General features: G+C 39.2%; 1 protein-coding gene across 1 annotated transcript in view; it reads right to left on the bottom strand.

Annotated features, from left to right (window-relative positions):
• The window catches only part of ST8SIA4 (ST8 alpha-N-acetyl-neuraminide alpha-2,8-sialyltransferase 4), a 123,338-nt gene that overhangs the window by 24,035 nt on the left and 82,709 nt on the right, over positions 1 to 16,594 (bottom strand). The window contains exon 4 of the mRNA XM_063456740.1: positions 15,214 to 15,507. Coding sequence (XP_063312810.1) covers positions 15,214 to 15,507 — 294 coding nt within the window. The remainder of the gene's footprint in view (positions 1 to 15,213; positions 15,508 to 16,594) is intronic.

Here is a 16,594-nt window from a genome sequence, read left to right as displayed (position 1 = left end):
TGACTAATTTTTCATCACGTTTCAACACTTAATTTCAATTACAGATCTAGAATAAGTTCACTGTACATCGACTGAACACTAGTCGGGCTTGTGAAGAACATTCACATTAAAATGTTTGTTTTCTTAATCAACAGAAAATGAATGATAGATAGCAATATGTGCAGATTTCATAGGTCTAGCAGAGAATGTGTCTTTATTCCTTTGTAGTGGTAAAAAAAAAAAAAAAAACAACACTGCGTATCGAGTCCTATTTCTCTTTTTCAGTGTTACTTTCCCATCACGTTTAATCTTTGTATCTGATATGCATACTCCTACTTATCTACTTAAATAAGCCCTTTAACTTTTTTTATTAACCATTTCCTGTGCTTTGGTTTCATTTGCGACTTAAAGGACCACTATAGTGCCAGGAAAACATACTCGTTTTCCTGGCACTATAGTGCCCTGAGGGTGCCCCCACCCTCAGGGTCCCACTCCCGCCGGGCTTTAGGGGGTGGAAGGGGTTAAATTTACCTCTTTCTCCAGCGCCGGGCGGGGAGCTCTCCTCCTCCTCTCCGCCTCCTCGGCTGAATGCGCATGCGTGGCAAGAGCCGCGCGCATTCAGCCAGTCTCATAGGAAAGCATTTACAATGCTTTCCTATGGACGCTGGCGTCTTCTCACTGTGATAGTCACAATAAGAAGCGCGGAAGCCCTCTAGCGGCTGTCAAAAACTGCTATGTTTATAGAAAAAAGGGTTAATCCTAGATGGACCAGACACCCAGACCACTTCATTAAGCTGAAGTGGTCTTGGTGCCTATAGTGGTCCTTTAATCACGCTAAATTATGTCTTTGAAGTGAAATGAAATGCTATTCAGAGACAGAAAAAATATATATACTCAACATAAGATGCTAAAACATAAACCCAAATCTACGAGTCAGTCAATCAGCGTGCAAAGAGACAGCCGAGGGTTTCACATAAGTTAGAAATAAAGTAGAATTAAAAATCCATATTAATTTATTATTATTTTATTTTTGTTCTTCCTTAGCCTCTTCTCGGTCTGTAGAGACATGGAAATCCAGTCTACTTTGCTTGTGAAAATTTAGACTGCAAAATATTTACCCACGCGGAGGTCAAATAAACGCTTATCTGACCAAATGTATGCAAAGTCCTGTTGCTCATAAATGCAAGTAAGCGTGCATGCATGCATTTCAATATTGCTGTAGCTGGATTCTGAAGAAATACTAAGTGCTCCCTTGGTGAAATGCACTGTATTATGGTATCAGAAAGCACATCTGGCCGAGACGCACATGAGTAGTTGCCAACAAAATAAAAAGTTAACAAAGCAAGGATTACATTTGTACCCTTACAAAACGTAACTTTTAAAGCCAGGAAAAATCTAAAGTGAAGAAAATGGTATATATTAAATACCCACGCGTTGGATTTAATTTCATCAATTTCGAATACTAAAAAACTTAAATTGAAACCAGTTACAGTTTATATAAAACTCTCCTTTATGCTCTCTTATGCTGTGCAGGTCATACTGATAAAGGTTGAAGGGGGTCACGCCTTCGAACGCTAGCAGCCGCCCCCTGTCAGACCCATGCACACAGAGTTCTGTGACTTTCATCAGTGGTATAAAACTATTTATTTGTACCCGCCCACAGATAAAAAGCTTCTAGTCCTCCACTGGGGCTAATTTGGGAAAATACATGTATGTCAAAAAGTCCACATGTAGAACATTGAGTGTCTTTAAACATGCTTGCAGCTCCAACAGTAGATAAGTAAAAGTGTGAATGGCGTGTCTATATAAAACCATAAAAAAAATTACAAAACAGTGCACATGATGCCCCTCTAAATAATTGTCCCCTCACGATCACCCAAAAGTAACCAAAAGAAGAAATAAACAGAGTGCGTAATGTTATACTACATTCCATCTTAGATTATCGTGTTAGCCAAGAGGAGGGTACCTGAATATGCATTCTATAGAGCTTGATCATGGCTCTAAGATATGTGAGTAGACAAAGTTGTCATTTACTAAATTTTTTTAATTTTATTGTTATGCTATGATTGCTTTTTTCTCTTTATGTCCTCTATAGATATTTTTCCCACTGATATCGTTGAACCCTTTAAGGACTGAGCCAAATGTACACGTTGTGATCAAAACAAAACGTAAAAAAAAACATGAATTTGCTCTATATGTCTGTTCAGGCGTAATTCGCCTCATATTATGTGCACCCACACTTATTATATATCATTTTATTCAGGGGAAACAGGGATTTCATTTAGCATCAAATATTTAGGTATGAAAATAAGAATTTTAAAACCTTTTTTAGTTCTATGTGACATTCTAACTGTGAATGTCATAATACTGTTTACTTTTACTGCAATAAAATACACATATTTGTATTCAGCGATGTCTTACGTGCAAAAAAGTACCCCCTATGTACAGGTTTTATGGAGTTTTGAAAAGTTACAGGGTCAAATAAAGCATGCCTTTGAGACCGTATGGTAGTCCAGGAATGAGAATTACCCCCATGATGGCATACCATTTGCAAAAGTAGACAACCCAAGGTATTGCAAATGAGGTATGTCCAGTCTATGTCAGTAGACACTTGGTCACAAACACTAGCCAAAGTTAGTGTTAATATTTGTTTGTGTGTGAAAAATGCAAAAAACTAATTTGAATGCCAATTTTGGCCAGTGTTTGTAAATACTAAAAAAGACTGGACATAGCCCATTTGTAATACCTTGGGTTGTCTACTATTGTAAATGGTATGCCATCATGGGGGTAATTTTCATTCCTGGGCTACCATACGGTCTCAAAGGCAACATAACCAACCTGGCGAATTTCAATGTGAAAAAACTGAAACGCAAGCCTTATATTTGACTCTGTAACTTTTGAAAACACCATAAAACCTGTACATGCATAGGCGTGCGCAAGGGGTGTGCCGGGTGTGCCTTGGCACATCCTAATCACACTTCCATGCTGCACTGCCTTAGGGCAGACTAACATGTCGGGTCCTCGGTCTATGACCGAAGACCCGACACAGGAGGGGGCCCTGCGGCTTGCTCACAATGCCACCGGGTGCGAGGCCCCTCCTGTCAGTCTGCCCTGATGGAGATCCAGCCTAAGTCTGCAGCTCCGCCAGGAGTGAGCTGCAGACTGAGGTGTCTCGCGATCTCCAGTCTGTCAGAGCGTTGCCGCGGCAACGCTCTGACTGGAGATCGTGAGACTCACCATGTGGTCTGCAGCTCACTCCCGGCGGAGCTGCAGACTGAAGAGAGAGGGCGCCCACTGGACCACCAGGGTAGGTATTTAAACCCCCCCCTCTGCCCCCTGTCACTCACTGCCCCCCACCCTGCCTCTGCCCCCATACCCCCCCTAATCCCTGTCACTACGACTCTAACCCCTGTCACTACCCCTCTAACCCCTCTAACCCCTGTCACTACCCCTCTAACCCCTGTCACTACCCCTCTACCCCCTAACCCCTGTCACTACCCCCTAACTCCTATCACTACCCCCCTAACCCCTGTCACTACCCCTCTAACCCCTGTCACTACCCATCTACCCGTCTAACCCCTGTCACTACCCCTCTAACCCCTGTCACTACCCCTCTACCCCGCTAACCCCTGTCACTACCCCTCTACCCCCTGTCACTACCCCTCTACCCCCCTAGCCCCTGTCACTACCCCCTAACTCCTATCACTACCCCCAACTCCTATCACTACCCCCTAACCCCTGTCACTACCCCACTGTCACTACTTGTGTGTGAAAAATGCAAAAAATGTCACTTTCACTGACGATATCATTGTTGTAATACATTTTTTTTAAATTCTTTATTTTTTCCGGTTGACAGAATTGACACGGATGTTGTACAAAAGGTATTGCGTGAGCTTATGCAAAAGCCAAAGTGCAAACAGTGCAACAATACATTGTGATACAGAGAGGTATATACAGGTAGAGTAGTTATCTGATACATTATTTTCTCGTATGCGATTCTGTTCTGTCGAGTTTCTAGACATTTAAACAAACCAAAACAAATATAAACAAGTTTGAACGTATGGTCATGTTTCCTTGTTACAGCACAAGGAACCGAAACTAAAAGTTAAGGGGCGAGAGGGGATTAAACTTCGAGGATAGAGTGTGGTTTGGGGGTTCCACACTTTGGAGTGTTGTAATACATTTTACTGTTTTTAAACTCAAACATGTGTGTTCAGCGAAGTCTACCGAGTAAAACAGTACTCCCCATGTACAGGTTTTATGGTGTCTTGGAAAGTTTAATAGAGTGCTAGCAAATTAAATTCCCTGGACTTTTGGCCTGGGTTGTCAGGCAGGTCCCGTAAATTGTAATTAATAAAATGACCTAATTATGTAAAATTATTACATAAATATATATGTAGAATTATTATATATAAACACACATGTGTGTATATAGACCATGGGTCGTCAACCTGGTCCCTACCGCCCAGTAGTGGGCGTTTCAGGATTCCAGGTGGGCGGTAGAGATTTCGGCGGCTAAATCCTCTGTTTGAGAGAGTGGGTGGCTGGGCTGGTGTGGCTGGGGTTGGGCTGACAGACCTAATCATTCTGATTAATCCACCCCTCAGACTGTGCCAGCCTGTCAGCCCAAGGGGAGGAAGGAAGGAGGAGCTGGGGGCTGGTGTGGCTGCCAGCAGCTGCAGGGAGACCTCTCAGTCTCCCTGCACACTCTAAAATCATTCCGGTTGCATGCCCCGCCCCCAAACAGAATCTCTGTCTCCCACCCACAAGCTCCGCCCCCACACACGTTACTGGGAAGCTGCCCACCGGACCAAGAGGACACTGAAAGGTATTTACCTTTTTCAGCCCCCTACCCACCATTCAAATGCCCTCCACCTCACAGACAGTCCCTCTACCCACTATACTGCCCCCTACCCACCTCACAGCCCCCTACCCACTATACTGACCCCTACCCACCTCACAGCCCCCCTACCCACCTCACTGCCCCTACCCACCTCACTGCCCCCTACCCACTATACAGCCCCCCTACCCACTATACTGACCCCCTACTCACTATAATGCCCCCCTACCCACCTCACAGCCCCTACCCACTATACTGCCCCCTACCCACATCATAGCCCCCCTCTCCACATCACAGCCCCCCTACCCACCTCACAGGCCCCCTACCCACCTCACAGCGCCCTACACACTATAGAGCCCCCCTACCCACTTCACAGCTCCCCTACCCACTATACTGCCCCTACTCACCTCACAGCTCCCCTACCCACTATACTGCCCCCTACCCACCTCACAGTCCCCCTACCCTCTATACAGCCCCCCTATTCACCTCACAGCCCCCCTACCCACTATACAGCTCCCCTACTCACTATACTGCCCCCCTACCCACCTCACAGCTGCCCTACCCACTATACTGCCCCCCTACTCACTATAAAGACCCCCTACCCACTATTGAGCCCCCCTACCCACCTCACAGCTCCCCTACCCACTATACTGTCCCCTACCCACCTCACAGCCCCCCTACCCACTATACAACCCCCTACCAACTATAGAGCCCCCCTACCCACTATAGAGCCCCCCTACCAACCTCACAGCTCCCCTACTCACTATACTGCCCCCCTATTCACCTCACAGTCCCCCATCCACCTCACAGTCCCCCTATCCACCTCACAGTCCCCCTATCCACCTCACAGTCCCCCTACCTACTATACAGCCCCCTACCCACCTCACAGTCCCCCTACCCACCTCACAGTCCCCCTACCCATCTCACAGTCCCCCTACCCACCTCACAGTCCCCGTACCCATCTTACAGCCCCTCTACCCACTATACGGCCCCCCTACCCACCTCACAGCCCCCATACCAACTCACAGTCCCCCTACCCGCCATACAGAACCCCTACCCACCATACAGAACCTCTACCCAGCTTACAGAACACCTACCCACCTTACAGCCCCCCCATCCACCTTACAAAAATCGAACCAGATAATATTTAGTCTCGCAGCATCAACCTCAAGGACCTCATTAATCACTAGTAAAGGTAATTTCAATTTACTTTATTGTATTCTCATTAAACTTTATAAAGTTAAAAAACATTATAAACATGGATAAAGTAGAAATAAAAAGATAAATGTACGTACATTTGTTTTATTTTTAAAAACACCCTCCTTTCTAAAAAATATTCTGCATTTGCGCGAAAACTGGTGGGCGGTAAGGAAATTTTTGCATCAAGAAAGATGCATTAGTGGGCGGTAGGTAGAAAAAGGTTGACTACGCCTAATATAGACACACGTGTGTGTATATATATACATATACACACGTATATAATTTTTTAAAATTATTTTTATTTATATATAGGTATATATTGTGATATATACTTAGGTATATAGATATATATATATATATTATTTTGTTCTACATGTATTTTGATATCAATATATATTACTTTTAAAATACAGTTAGAACGAATTTACACATATATTTTTATTTTTTTAATTTTTTTAACGTATTTACATATTTATTTATTTTATATTATATATAAATATAATGAAAATGATGTATATATTTAATCAATATCATTGTACATGTATTTTGATATTAATATATATATATATATATATATATTTATATATATATTAATATTAAAATATTGTGTAAATACAGTGTAAAATACAGTCTATATATACTTAGATCATATATATATAATAAATATATATATGATCGAAGCATATATTTTATTTTAAACTGTATCTTTAACATGTTTTACTATTTCCAGGCAGCAGGGGGAGTACCTGTCATTACAGGCACTCCCCCTGTTGGCAATGCCTTGGACGGCTATGACGGCAAGGACCTCGCGATCACATGGCCCAGGGGGGCCAAAGAGGAAGGAGGGGGACTCCCTGGGCTCCCAGGTAAGTCCCCACATCTGTCCCCACAAAAGGACGGATTGGGTGTTCTATGCCGCCCGCCGGCATTTAGAGCTGGGTCCCCAAGTCCGGCATAGAATGCCCACCGTCCTTAAGGGGTTAAAGATTTACTATTATCTATTTTGAAAAAATTTTTTGCAGCCCCGCCAGTCTATGATAGGATGTTTTCACACTTACTCTTGATGCTTTGCCCCACCTTCCCCTAGGGAACCACTAAGCAAAGCATTTCCTACCAATATATAGTCAACGTTGAAACCAATGCATGAAACCCTAATAATCTCTAAATTTCAAAAATGCCAAAAATATGTATTGTTGGAACACAATGTAATATATGCATGTTTTATTGGACTAACAATATATATTAAAAGACCAGTTCCTACACTTTTTGCTTCACTGTTGAATAATAAAGTGGTGTATAATCCTATGCTCTAAATAAAATTACCAAGAGCTATAAGTCACAATTGTGATTAGATTTTATTTAAAAGGTTCGCACTTCCCTACTCCATCCTTTGATTAAGTGCTCTCGGAAAGAAAAGGAAAAAAAAAAAAGTCTATTCCCCCTCGCTCCTTCTAATGCCTTTTGTATTGACTCCAAAGAGCATTTTCTAATCGAACCCACTTTCTACACGAACACACTGCTAATTCTTAGAAACAGAGATGAAGTGCCTCAGTTCTATTTGCAGGAATATTGCCACATCACAACTCGCTGCCATGAGCCATATTCAATAAAAATTTTTTTTTAAAAAAGAAGATCCTCTCAAATTTGTTTAAACCACTGGCAAAAACTAATACAAGCCCCCCTTGTCACTATCTAGTGACAGTTTATTAAATTAAGCAAAAGTGCATGTTCATCAGTTTCCTTATAAAAACACATTCGTGCAGATTCGCAAATTAGTATAAAGCCAACGTGGATGGTAACTGCATTGGAAAAGTTTGTTCAACAACATTTAACATTTTCAAACAATGACAGAAAAACAAGGCTAGAGAGCAATACGGTACAATTATTTATATAGCGCCAACATATTCCATGTCACGGTTACAAGAGATAAACAAAACCGACACTAAATTGTAACAAAACATGATCAACATACTGGTACAAGAGGTTGAGAGGGGGACCAGCCCAATGAACTTACAATCTAAAAATACAATGGTGCAGTGCATTTTATTCCTCTCCGCCAGTCAAGGCACAAATCTCTGCACTATTTCTTGAAGCCCAATTTCTCTAATAACAGAAGCAAGAAAATTCAGTTTCCTAAACACGCTTTTGACTGCAAATATTTTGTCCGATAGCCTTGGATACATAGACTGTCTCCAATGAGACAAAAATAACATGATACAACATTACAATTTACAAGGATACTGTGTTTCTGTAAAACTAAACTGTCCGAGAGGTATTTACTAAGCAACAGATCCCCCCATGTGAGTGTTACTTTACAATAACACAAAAATGAAGTGATGGCAATAAAGATACAGCATTTACTATACAAAGAGGTGGCGAGGTGGCTTTATCACATTCCTATTGTTTCCACTTCTCTTCCTCTTTTAGAAACTGTTCTTGTTGTATTCATTTCTGATCAATTTCGCTTTAAAACATAAGACAAAGTAAGGACTACCTTGTCTTATGTATTATTCCTCTGCTTTACACTTTGTCACTGTCACTTCCTACCAGCCGGCCGACATTACAGGTGGACAGTCGCGGTCTTAAAGGACAGCGGCACCCGACCGGGCCCCTGTTCAGCAGTAATGTTTCCCCGGTGCTGTAATCGCACCCCAGGGCACCACGGCACACAGTTTGGGAACCGCTGGGTTAGAAGATGAACTGAGCATTCTTCAGCCTATGTTACTATGTATCTATAATTAAATGGTAGAAAGTTATCTTCAAATTTTGATTACGATGTAACCTGGCCAAATTGAAAATATTCATTGTGTACAGTAAACACTAGTTTAAACAAAAGTGAAAATCCAAAACAAATAATTAAATATGTGCAGTGCTGTTGCAATATGTCTAACAATAATGTAATAAAAAAAATATCTGCTACCGGATAAGAGCACTTTCCTTTTGGCAACCATTGCTCAATTTGAATGACAATGAGCTACAGTATAAGCAAGTAATTAATACAGAAAAAACAACATTAAGTACTAAACAATAAATAATTCACAGCATGTCGAAAACAAAGAATTGCTCTAATCTCCAAGTAACACAGAACTCAAATGCAGTTTTTGCCAGCAACTTTGTTTCTTGAAGACACAAAGGGAGTTTGGAAAGTAGGATAAAACAATCTCAATTATTGCCACGATGAACAATTGATTGAGCAGTATCTGATTGCATTCTAAAGAGCAACGTTTTTGTAAGGGCTTTGGATGTGTTCAAGAAAAAAAATATACAACTAAATTCAGCACTAGATGTTAACCAATTCAAATGGAGTGTACATTGAGTAAGTAAAGGACACCAGTCTATTTAGACATTTTGTACCCAAATAAGCCTTGAAAATATGATTTGCAAATAAAATGTGTTCATTTTTAACTCTCTCTTTATCCATCTATCTATGTGGACAAAAGGGCGGAACATACATTTTTAAAGGCGTGAAAAGACTTACACTCTAAGCATCAAAACCACTCTAGCTGGATGAAGCAGTTTGGTGTGTAGAACATGCCCCTGCAGTCGCACTGTTCAGTTGTCTGTCCTTTAGGAGTTAAATCACTTTTGTTTCTGTTTATGCAGCCCTAGCCACCCCTTCTCTGGTTTTGACTCACACAGCCTTAAAAAAATAAATAAACAGTTACAATATTAAGCAGACTGTAACTTGCTTTAGAAGTTTTTATCTCCTGCTGTGTGAATTGAACTTTAATCACAGATAGGAGGCCCCTGCGGGATCTAAAAGGCTATTAACACAGCAAGAGATTATAATATTAACCTAGAATGTATTATTATTATTGCTAATTAAGCAGACTGTGCAATACAGGAAACTAAAATAGGTTATATTTCAGGAAGTGTTTAGGAAGGCTGCGCAAGACAGATGCATGGAAGTGGTTTAAACAAAGTGATTTAACGCTTAAATGGCAGAGGATTGAGCAGTGAGACTGCAGGGGAATGATCTATACTCCAAAACTGCTTCATTAATCTTAAATTGTTTTAGTGCCTATAGTATCCATTTAACATTGACTTTGAGTGGCTTTATCCTTGTACAGGTAAAACAATAGGTTTACAATTATTTCTAATAAGTGGCCATAACTTCAGCCTATATAAAGAACCCCTCCTTCTCCTGAATCAGAAACAGTTATTGTGTTTCGTTTATACGATCACTACCTTTTAAACATCTTACGGTGATACTCCAAACAGGACGCTCTGGGAAATCAAATTACATAAGATTATTACAATATTATTCAAGATCTGCGAAATTACAAATAAATGCATGCTATCATAACAGACATACTGAAATACGAGGTAACTGAGCTTAATACTGCCCCTTGGGGATGTACATTAAAACCATTCTAAAAATGATTCTTCTGCAAAAGAACTGAGTAATAATAAGCAACTAAGTCCATCTTGTTTATCACAGAAAATCCCAGTGGGGCAAAAATAAAAGCTTGTTCACTCCAGTCGTTCAGCTAGCCAACCTTATTACACAAATCACGTTGTATTAAAGTAGATATACTTTCTAATCTTAAGAAACAAAGTGAGAAATCCAATAATCCTGTTATGTAACAATGCATTTGATAAACCTTCTAATGTTGTTCTAATTACTATAGATTTAACATTCTCAAAAGTGTTAAAAAGTCAAAACATATTTTCTGATTTTATTTTTTTTTAAAGACAGACACTTGCAATAAATATTTTTTTACTTACTTTTCACAGATACAAGTTTACTTTGCCAGATTACGAGCATAACATGCTTGATCCACGACATGACATGACCATCAAGCTACATGGTGTTATAAACTGTTTAAGTGAAATAGGAACCCCAATGCATCCAGCTTATGAGATACAAACAAAATATTATTTTTTTAAAATAATTTATTTTTTGGGGGGTTTGCCCGTCTTTCCCACATTTTTTAGTTAAGTCCTTCAAACAAACTATAAGATATTTTTTTTTACTATTTTGTCAATTACAAGTCCTGGTGATCTCAAGCCGTATCATCCATGTTAGATATTTGAATCAATTATAAAATAACATTCACAGCATGTTCTACCAAATCGAGCCAATGCATTTTTGGGACTCTTGTAGGGCATACTTTCTAACCCCCACCCCCACAAAAAAAGGGGAAAAAACTAAAATCTTTGAGTTTTTTTATGGACTTTTAAATTTTGTGTAACTCCAAGTAGCGTGTCCATGTCATTGATTTGAAGTGGTCATGGTGCCCGGAGTCTATATGTGTACTGTTTTTCTCTGACATGCTTCACATACTGAGTTTAATCCCTTTGCTGAAGAAAGTGAAACTCCACCTCCTGCAAAGTCATTGGGGCAATCAGCTGACGCTCTAATCAATGAATGAGTGCCAGGATCAGGGCATTGGGGCTTCTGGGCTGAGCGGCTGGCGTGCGGGTGGCAAGGGAGCAGTGATCTTCCTGCTCAGCTCCCTCACGCATCTCTCAGTGATGTTGGTGTGATGTCAGATTCCGGCATCACTGCTGTGCGCGCCGGGATAGTGGCCATCGTGATAATCCCCTGCTCAGCATATTGGATATGGTACAACAGACTGTCACTGCGTAATTATCTTCTGCTAATGAGTGCTGATCAATGCTGCAATCTCGGAGGCTGATGCAGATTATACTTCCAATCAGTTCTTTCTTCAATCTCACTAATGCCAGATGAACTGACAATGCAAGCTTGTGTGTATAATTAGGGCTACAGTATTCATTTATTGTGCATATGTTATCTACCAACATGTGGATGAGAACAACAATTTCAGGTAGTTAAGGGAATAACGCTATAGCGCCCTAGGTCCTGACTCTTTGGCTGAGATCATGGAGATTGATGGAGAGTCTGACATGGACAGAAAGTAACTGCACAGTGCATTGGGTAATGTGATGCATGATTTTAATGTGCAGTTTAGCAAAACTCATTGCTGAACATGTCTTACATTTTGACTATTTTCAGACGTTATGATAACAGAAATCAGTGGTAATGTAAGATGTTACTAAAGTATAAAAAAAACAGAGAATCTGACCTGAAGAAGAGAGCAAACGCTTGAAAGCTTGTCTTTGAAATATTATGTTAGTCCAATAAAAAAGGTATCATTGCATACTGCAATACTCTGGTATTTTGGCATCTTGTCTACTGGACTAATACGGCTAATCCGATCTACACTAACGTATAAAAACTAACAACAACAAAAACAAACAAACAAACAAAAAAAAACCTCAAACCCACAAATATTCACCAGCAGAAAACAGCGATTTAAACACTGCCAAAGCACATTATATTGTATATGTCTGCAAAAGCAATTTGATAAATTAACCAATAAAAGAACGAAAAGTCAACTATACCACTTTGTAAAGGGCACTGTTTGAATCAATGGAGGTTATCGATGGCAATTATTTAAAATGAGGCAAACTAATTAATTAATACAGCCGTCTCCCAGGTAACAGATTTACTTTTAGTTTCTATGTTAAATTGCAAATAAGAGGACTATTGAGACACACTTTTGCATAAAAAAAAGACAAAACTTATAATGTTTTGTTTTGTTTAGTTTTTTTAACATAAACAAAATGTAAGCAAAAAAAATGAAAATTTGCATATTAAGAATACATATTTTGATAAATAAATGTGAATGTATGTTTGATTAACTGGAGTTTACCATTAAAGTGGCTTTGTCATCTCAAACTTACTATTTTCCTATGATATCCCTCTCTCTTCCTCTTTCAGAATCTGTTCTTTTCTCCATTATTAATTTATTACTCTTTAAAACATAAGACAGATTAGGGACTACTCTGTCTTTCATATTTTTCTAGGGTTCATAATCTCAACAAGCGGTAGAGCTCAAGGCATTAGGCAAGCTCCTCTTCCTTTGTCAAGATAGTGGAGCTTGCCTTAAGCTTCAGCCTTTGTTAAGGTTAGCAATCAAAGGAAAAAGACATTCAACAAAATAGTCTCTTCTTTGTCTTATGTTTTAAAAAGAAATTGGTCAGAAACAAAGGAAACAGATTCAGAAGAGGAAGATAACAGGAAACAATAGGAGAAAAGTAAGTTTGAGGAGAGACACTTTGCAACTGAATTTCCCAGGGCTGAAAATGATACATTTTGATATTGGTAAAGATTTATTTTAGAACATTTAATATCAAATCATAAAACATTACATTTAAGATCATGGGATTTCTCAAAGGCTCTTACAAGGAAATCTATGGTGTTATAAATATCATCCAGTTCACAGGAACCCCTTTCTTCTCCCCTCCCCCCACCCCCCCCCCCCAAAAAAAATATATAACTTTGATCTAATCCAGTGACAAGAGGGTCCCTTGCAGCTCTGCTCTACCTCTAGAAGATCATCACTTGATGATGACATTCCGGTGAGTCCGATTTTCTAATAATGAAGCATTTGGTAGCACAGCATATACGTGGCATTTGCGTCCAATAGTTCTCCATAAGAAGCACAGCCTTCCATTTTGGGCTTATGCACAAAGCAATCAGGAAGGACACTCTAGGCCGGTGGTTAGAAACCTTTGGCACTCCAGAAGTTGTGAACTACATCTCCCCTGATGCTTTGCCAGCATTGTGGCTGTAAGAGTATGATGGGAGACGGAGTCCATAAAATCTGGAGTGCCAGAGGTTGCCTACCCATGCTCTAGGCTGTCTGACAGCTGGGTGGGTGCAATTTAGGTGCTTAATGTAAAAGCCGAGTTCTTTTGAAAGATAGGACACTGTAAACTTCAGCAAGCTGACTTGCTTAAGGGGTTTGGAGTGTTCCATTAACCCCTTAAGGACCAAGCTTCTGGAATAAAAGGGAATCATGACATGTCACACATGTCATGTGTCCTTAAGGGGTTAAGAAACGTACTATGGCTACTCACAGATTTATATAAATATAGTGTAAGGTATATATTAATTATATTAGGTTTCACAATACACAAGATTTAGAAGTGATACATAGCAGAGCCTACAAGATCACATTTTTGCTTGCGCATGTAGACCCACATTATTTTTATACGTTAAGAATTTTTGCATGATGATAGAAACATTATTAACTTTTTCTCTGGATCTAAATCAAGCCTTGCACATGCTAAGCTTTATCTTTACCAGGTTAAAAATCACAGATCACGTTACACATGTCTAAATCAGTCATGTACATGCTCAAAATCATACATACACTTGTGTGTACTCAACTCATCCTGCTGAGTACATTGCATTAAACATTTATACATTGTGCATATGTACACATGTCGTAATAAAGAGGGGAGATAAACAGCACATTTTATGCCCATTGTCCACCAAGGTGAACAGTGACAATTTATCATTCTGCTGAATGTTGTAAAGAGCTATGCGTCACTTTACAGCAGACTATGATAAAAAAAATATATGGAATTGGCGAAATGCAGGCTAAACATGCACAGAATTTTTTTTATAATTTCAGAGTTACTAAAACTCACCTGTGTTTAAGTAAAAGGATTGTTGACTAAAGAGAGAATGTGAAAAGTTCAATATTTATTAAATGTACACCGGAGCAATTATGCAAATTTTTCTAGTAACTGCTCTAAGTTTAGCCCATTCGATCACTTATGCCTTAATAAATATGGTAATAAATGTCACAGTATGGTTCATTAATTTACTGCTAGAAAACAGTGACCAAGCACAAGCTGCTGTCAGCCATAAGGCTAACAAGGCATCATGGGAGTTGACATTTTACAACATTAGCGATCTACTTTATGGCGACAACTGCCTTAAAGTTTAAACATACCTTTAAGCATGCTGGTTTAATGTTTTGCAACTTTACTTTCTACTAAATTCTTTCTCTAAATAAACAGTTCTTGTGTAGCTAACATTTTGTGCACTGCTGTGCAGATATATTCAGTCTTTGTTGAAATGAACTTAGTATATTGAGAGGATCTGTATAAAGGACACCAATTTCTGCATGAAAATTAGTATATATTAAAATGTTGTATCGTTCCAGTATTCTATATTTTACCTCAATAAATCCAATCAAGAGAAAAAAAAACTTTAAAAAAACTATAATATGAATTTTATAAAACAGAACAGAGTGAAACCAGTCAAATTATACATTCCCTTTAAAGCATTTCAATAAATCATTCCTTCAGCTAACATTTTACTTATGAAATCAATTGTCCTGAGGACAGGCACGTCATTTTCAGGTACTTACCCTCTGACAGCGTGAATGAGTCTAAGTGATGGATAGGCAGTTCTTACTTTCAATTTATTCTTGAGAATTAATGCATTAACCCACTCCACATGTTTTTCTCCTCCTTTGACCATAAAAGCGGGGATCCACAGCACGCTGTCGTTGAGCATTGAAAGCCGATGGACAAATTTTTCTCTGTCACTCTCATTACGAAAACCTCCGAACGCTCTCTGAACCACAGATGGATTCATGGTAATAAAATCTGACTTTGTTCCTACATCAGAGGCAAACTCCACCACAGGAGCAAGGTTGCACCTGGAGAATAGAAAACAATTATTATTTAAGGTTATTATTGATGACTGCACGTTAGAAAGAAGATAACATATCGCTCATAAATATTTACTAGAACAAGCTCCGGAACCCTAGATATAGAAGTATCAATTTATGTTTTCATTATAGTCTTTTCAGATATGGACCAAAGGGCCAAACAGGTGTCTCAGTGTCTCCCGGCCTGCCTAGGAATATTCAGCTTTGCCATATACATTTCTGCTCTATATCCCTACATACGGCTCACACAGATCTCCACATGAAAGGACTGGACCTTATTGCATTAAGAATAATGTTCACAAAGGCACAAAGAATTTACAGGTCCATCACTCAGGGTATGCACTATACAAATAAAGTTTTTAAAAAAATGGTTAGTGTTTAATCTTAATAGAGATCATTAAAAACTGTGTGGTTTTAGGATATCCATTAACTTGCGTATTATCAATCTGTCAAGTGTTGGCCAAACCACTCAAAACAGTTTGACCCAGAACAGGAGAATTGCACCCACAGCTCTGCAGCACTATAACTACTGCAATGTCTCATATTGGCTGTGATGCTTAGACAATCCATTTAATCAATACCTGAAAGTCTATCACTTGAAAGTTTACTACAGGGTAGTCTAATCATAACTTAAAGGTACAATTTTTTTTTAAATAAGAATGTACCTTATATTCACCCAACAAAGGTTGATGTTTAATGATAACCATTGACCAGTTATTTTGTAATTATCATGTAAGGTTCGTCCTAGTTACTAAAAAACAGAAAAACGCTAGAACTACTAAAATATGATGCCCATATGATGATATGAATAAAGAGTAATGGACGTTTTTTTATCCAAGTGTCGAGATAAGAAAACCGGTTCACGTTTATAAAAGTTGGATATCACCATGGAAACCAATGAAACTGGCAGAATCAATACATTGGCAATCACTTTTCTGATAGAGACCGTTTATTCGGTTTATTCACTAAACACATTTCCGTGCTCTGAAATCCAGATTGCAAAATATAGTCTAAAACACACAAGATATGACTATAGAGGACTTGAATATATCTCTTTTACAAATTACCGGTAGCT

The sequence above is a fragment of the Pelobates fuscus genome, chromosome 5 (genome assembly GCF_036172605.1).
Source record: "Pelobates fuscus isolate aPelFus1 chromosome 5, aPelFus1.pri, whole genome shotgun sequence".
Lineage (NCBI taxonomy): Eukaryota > Metazoa > Chordata > Amphibia > Anura > Pelobatidae > Pelobates > Pelobates fuscus.
This window is presented reverse-complemented; position numbering and strand designations above follow the sequence as displayed.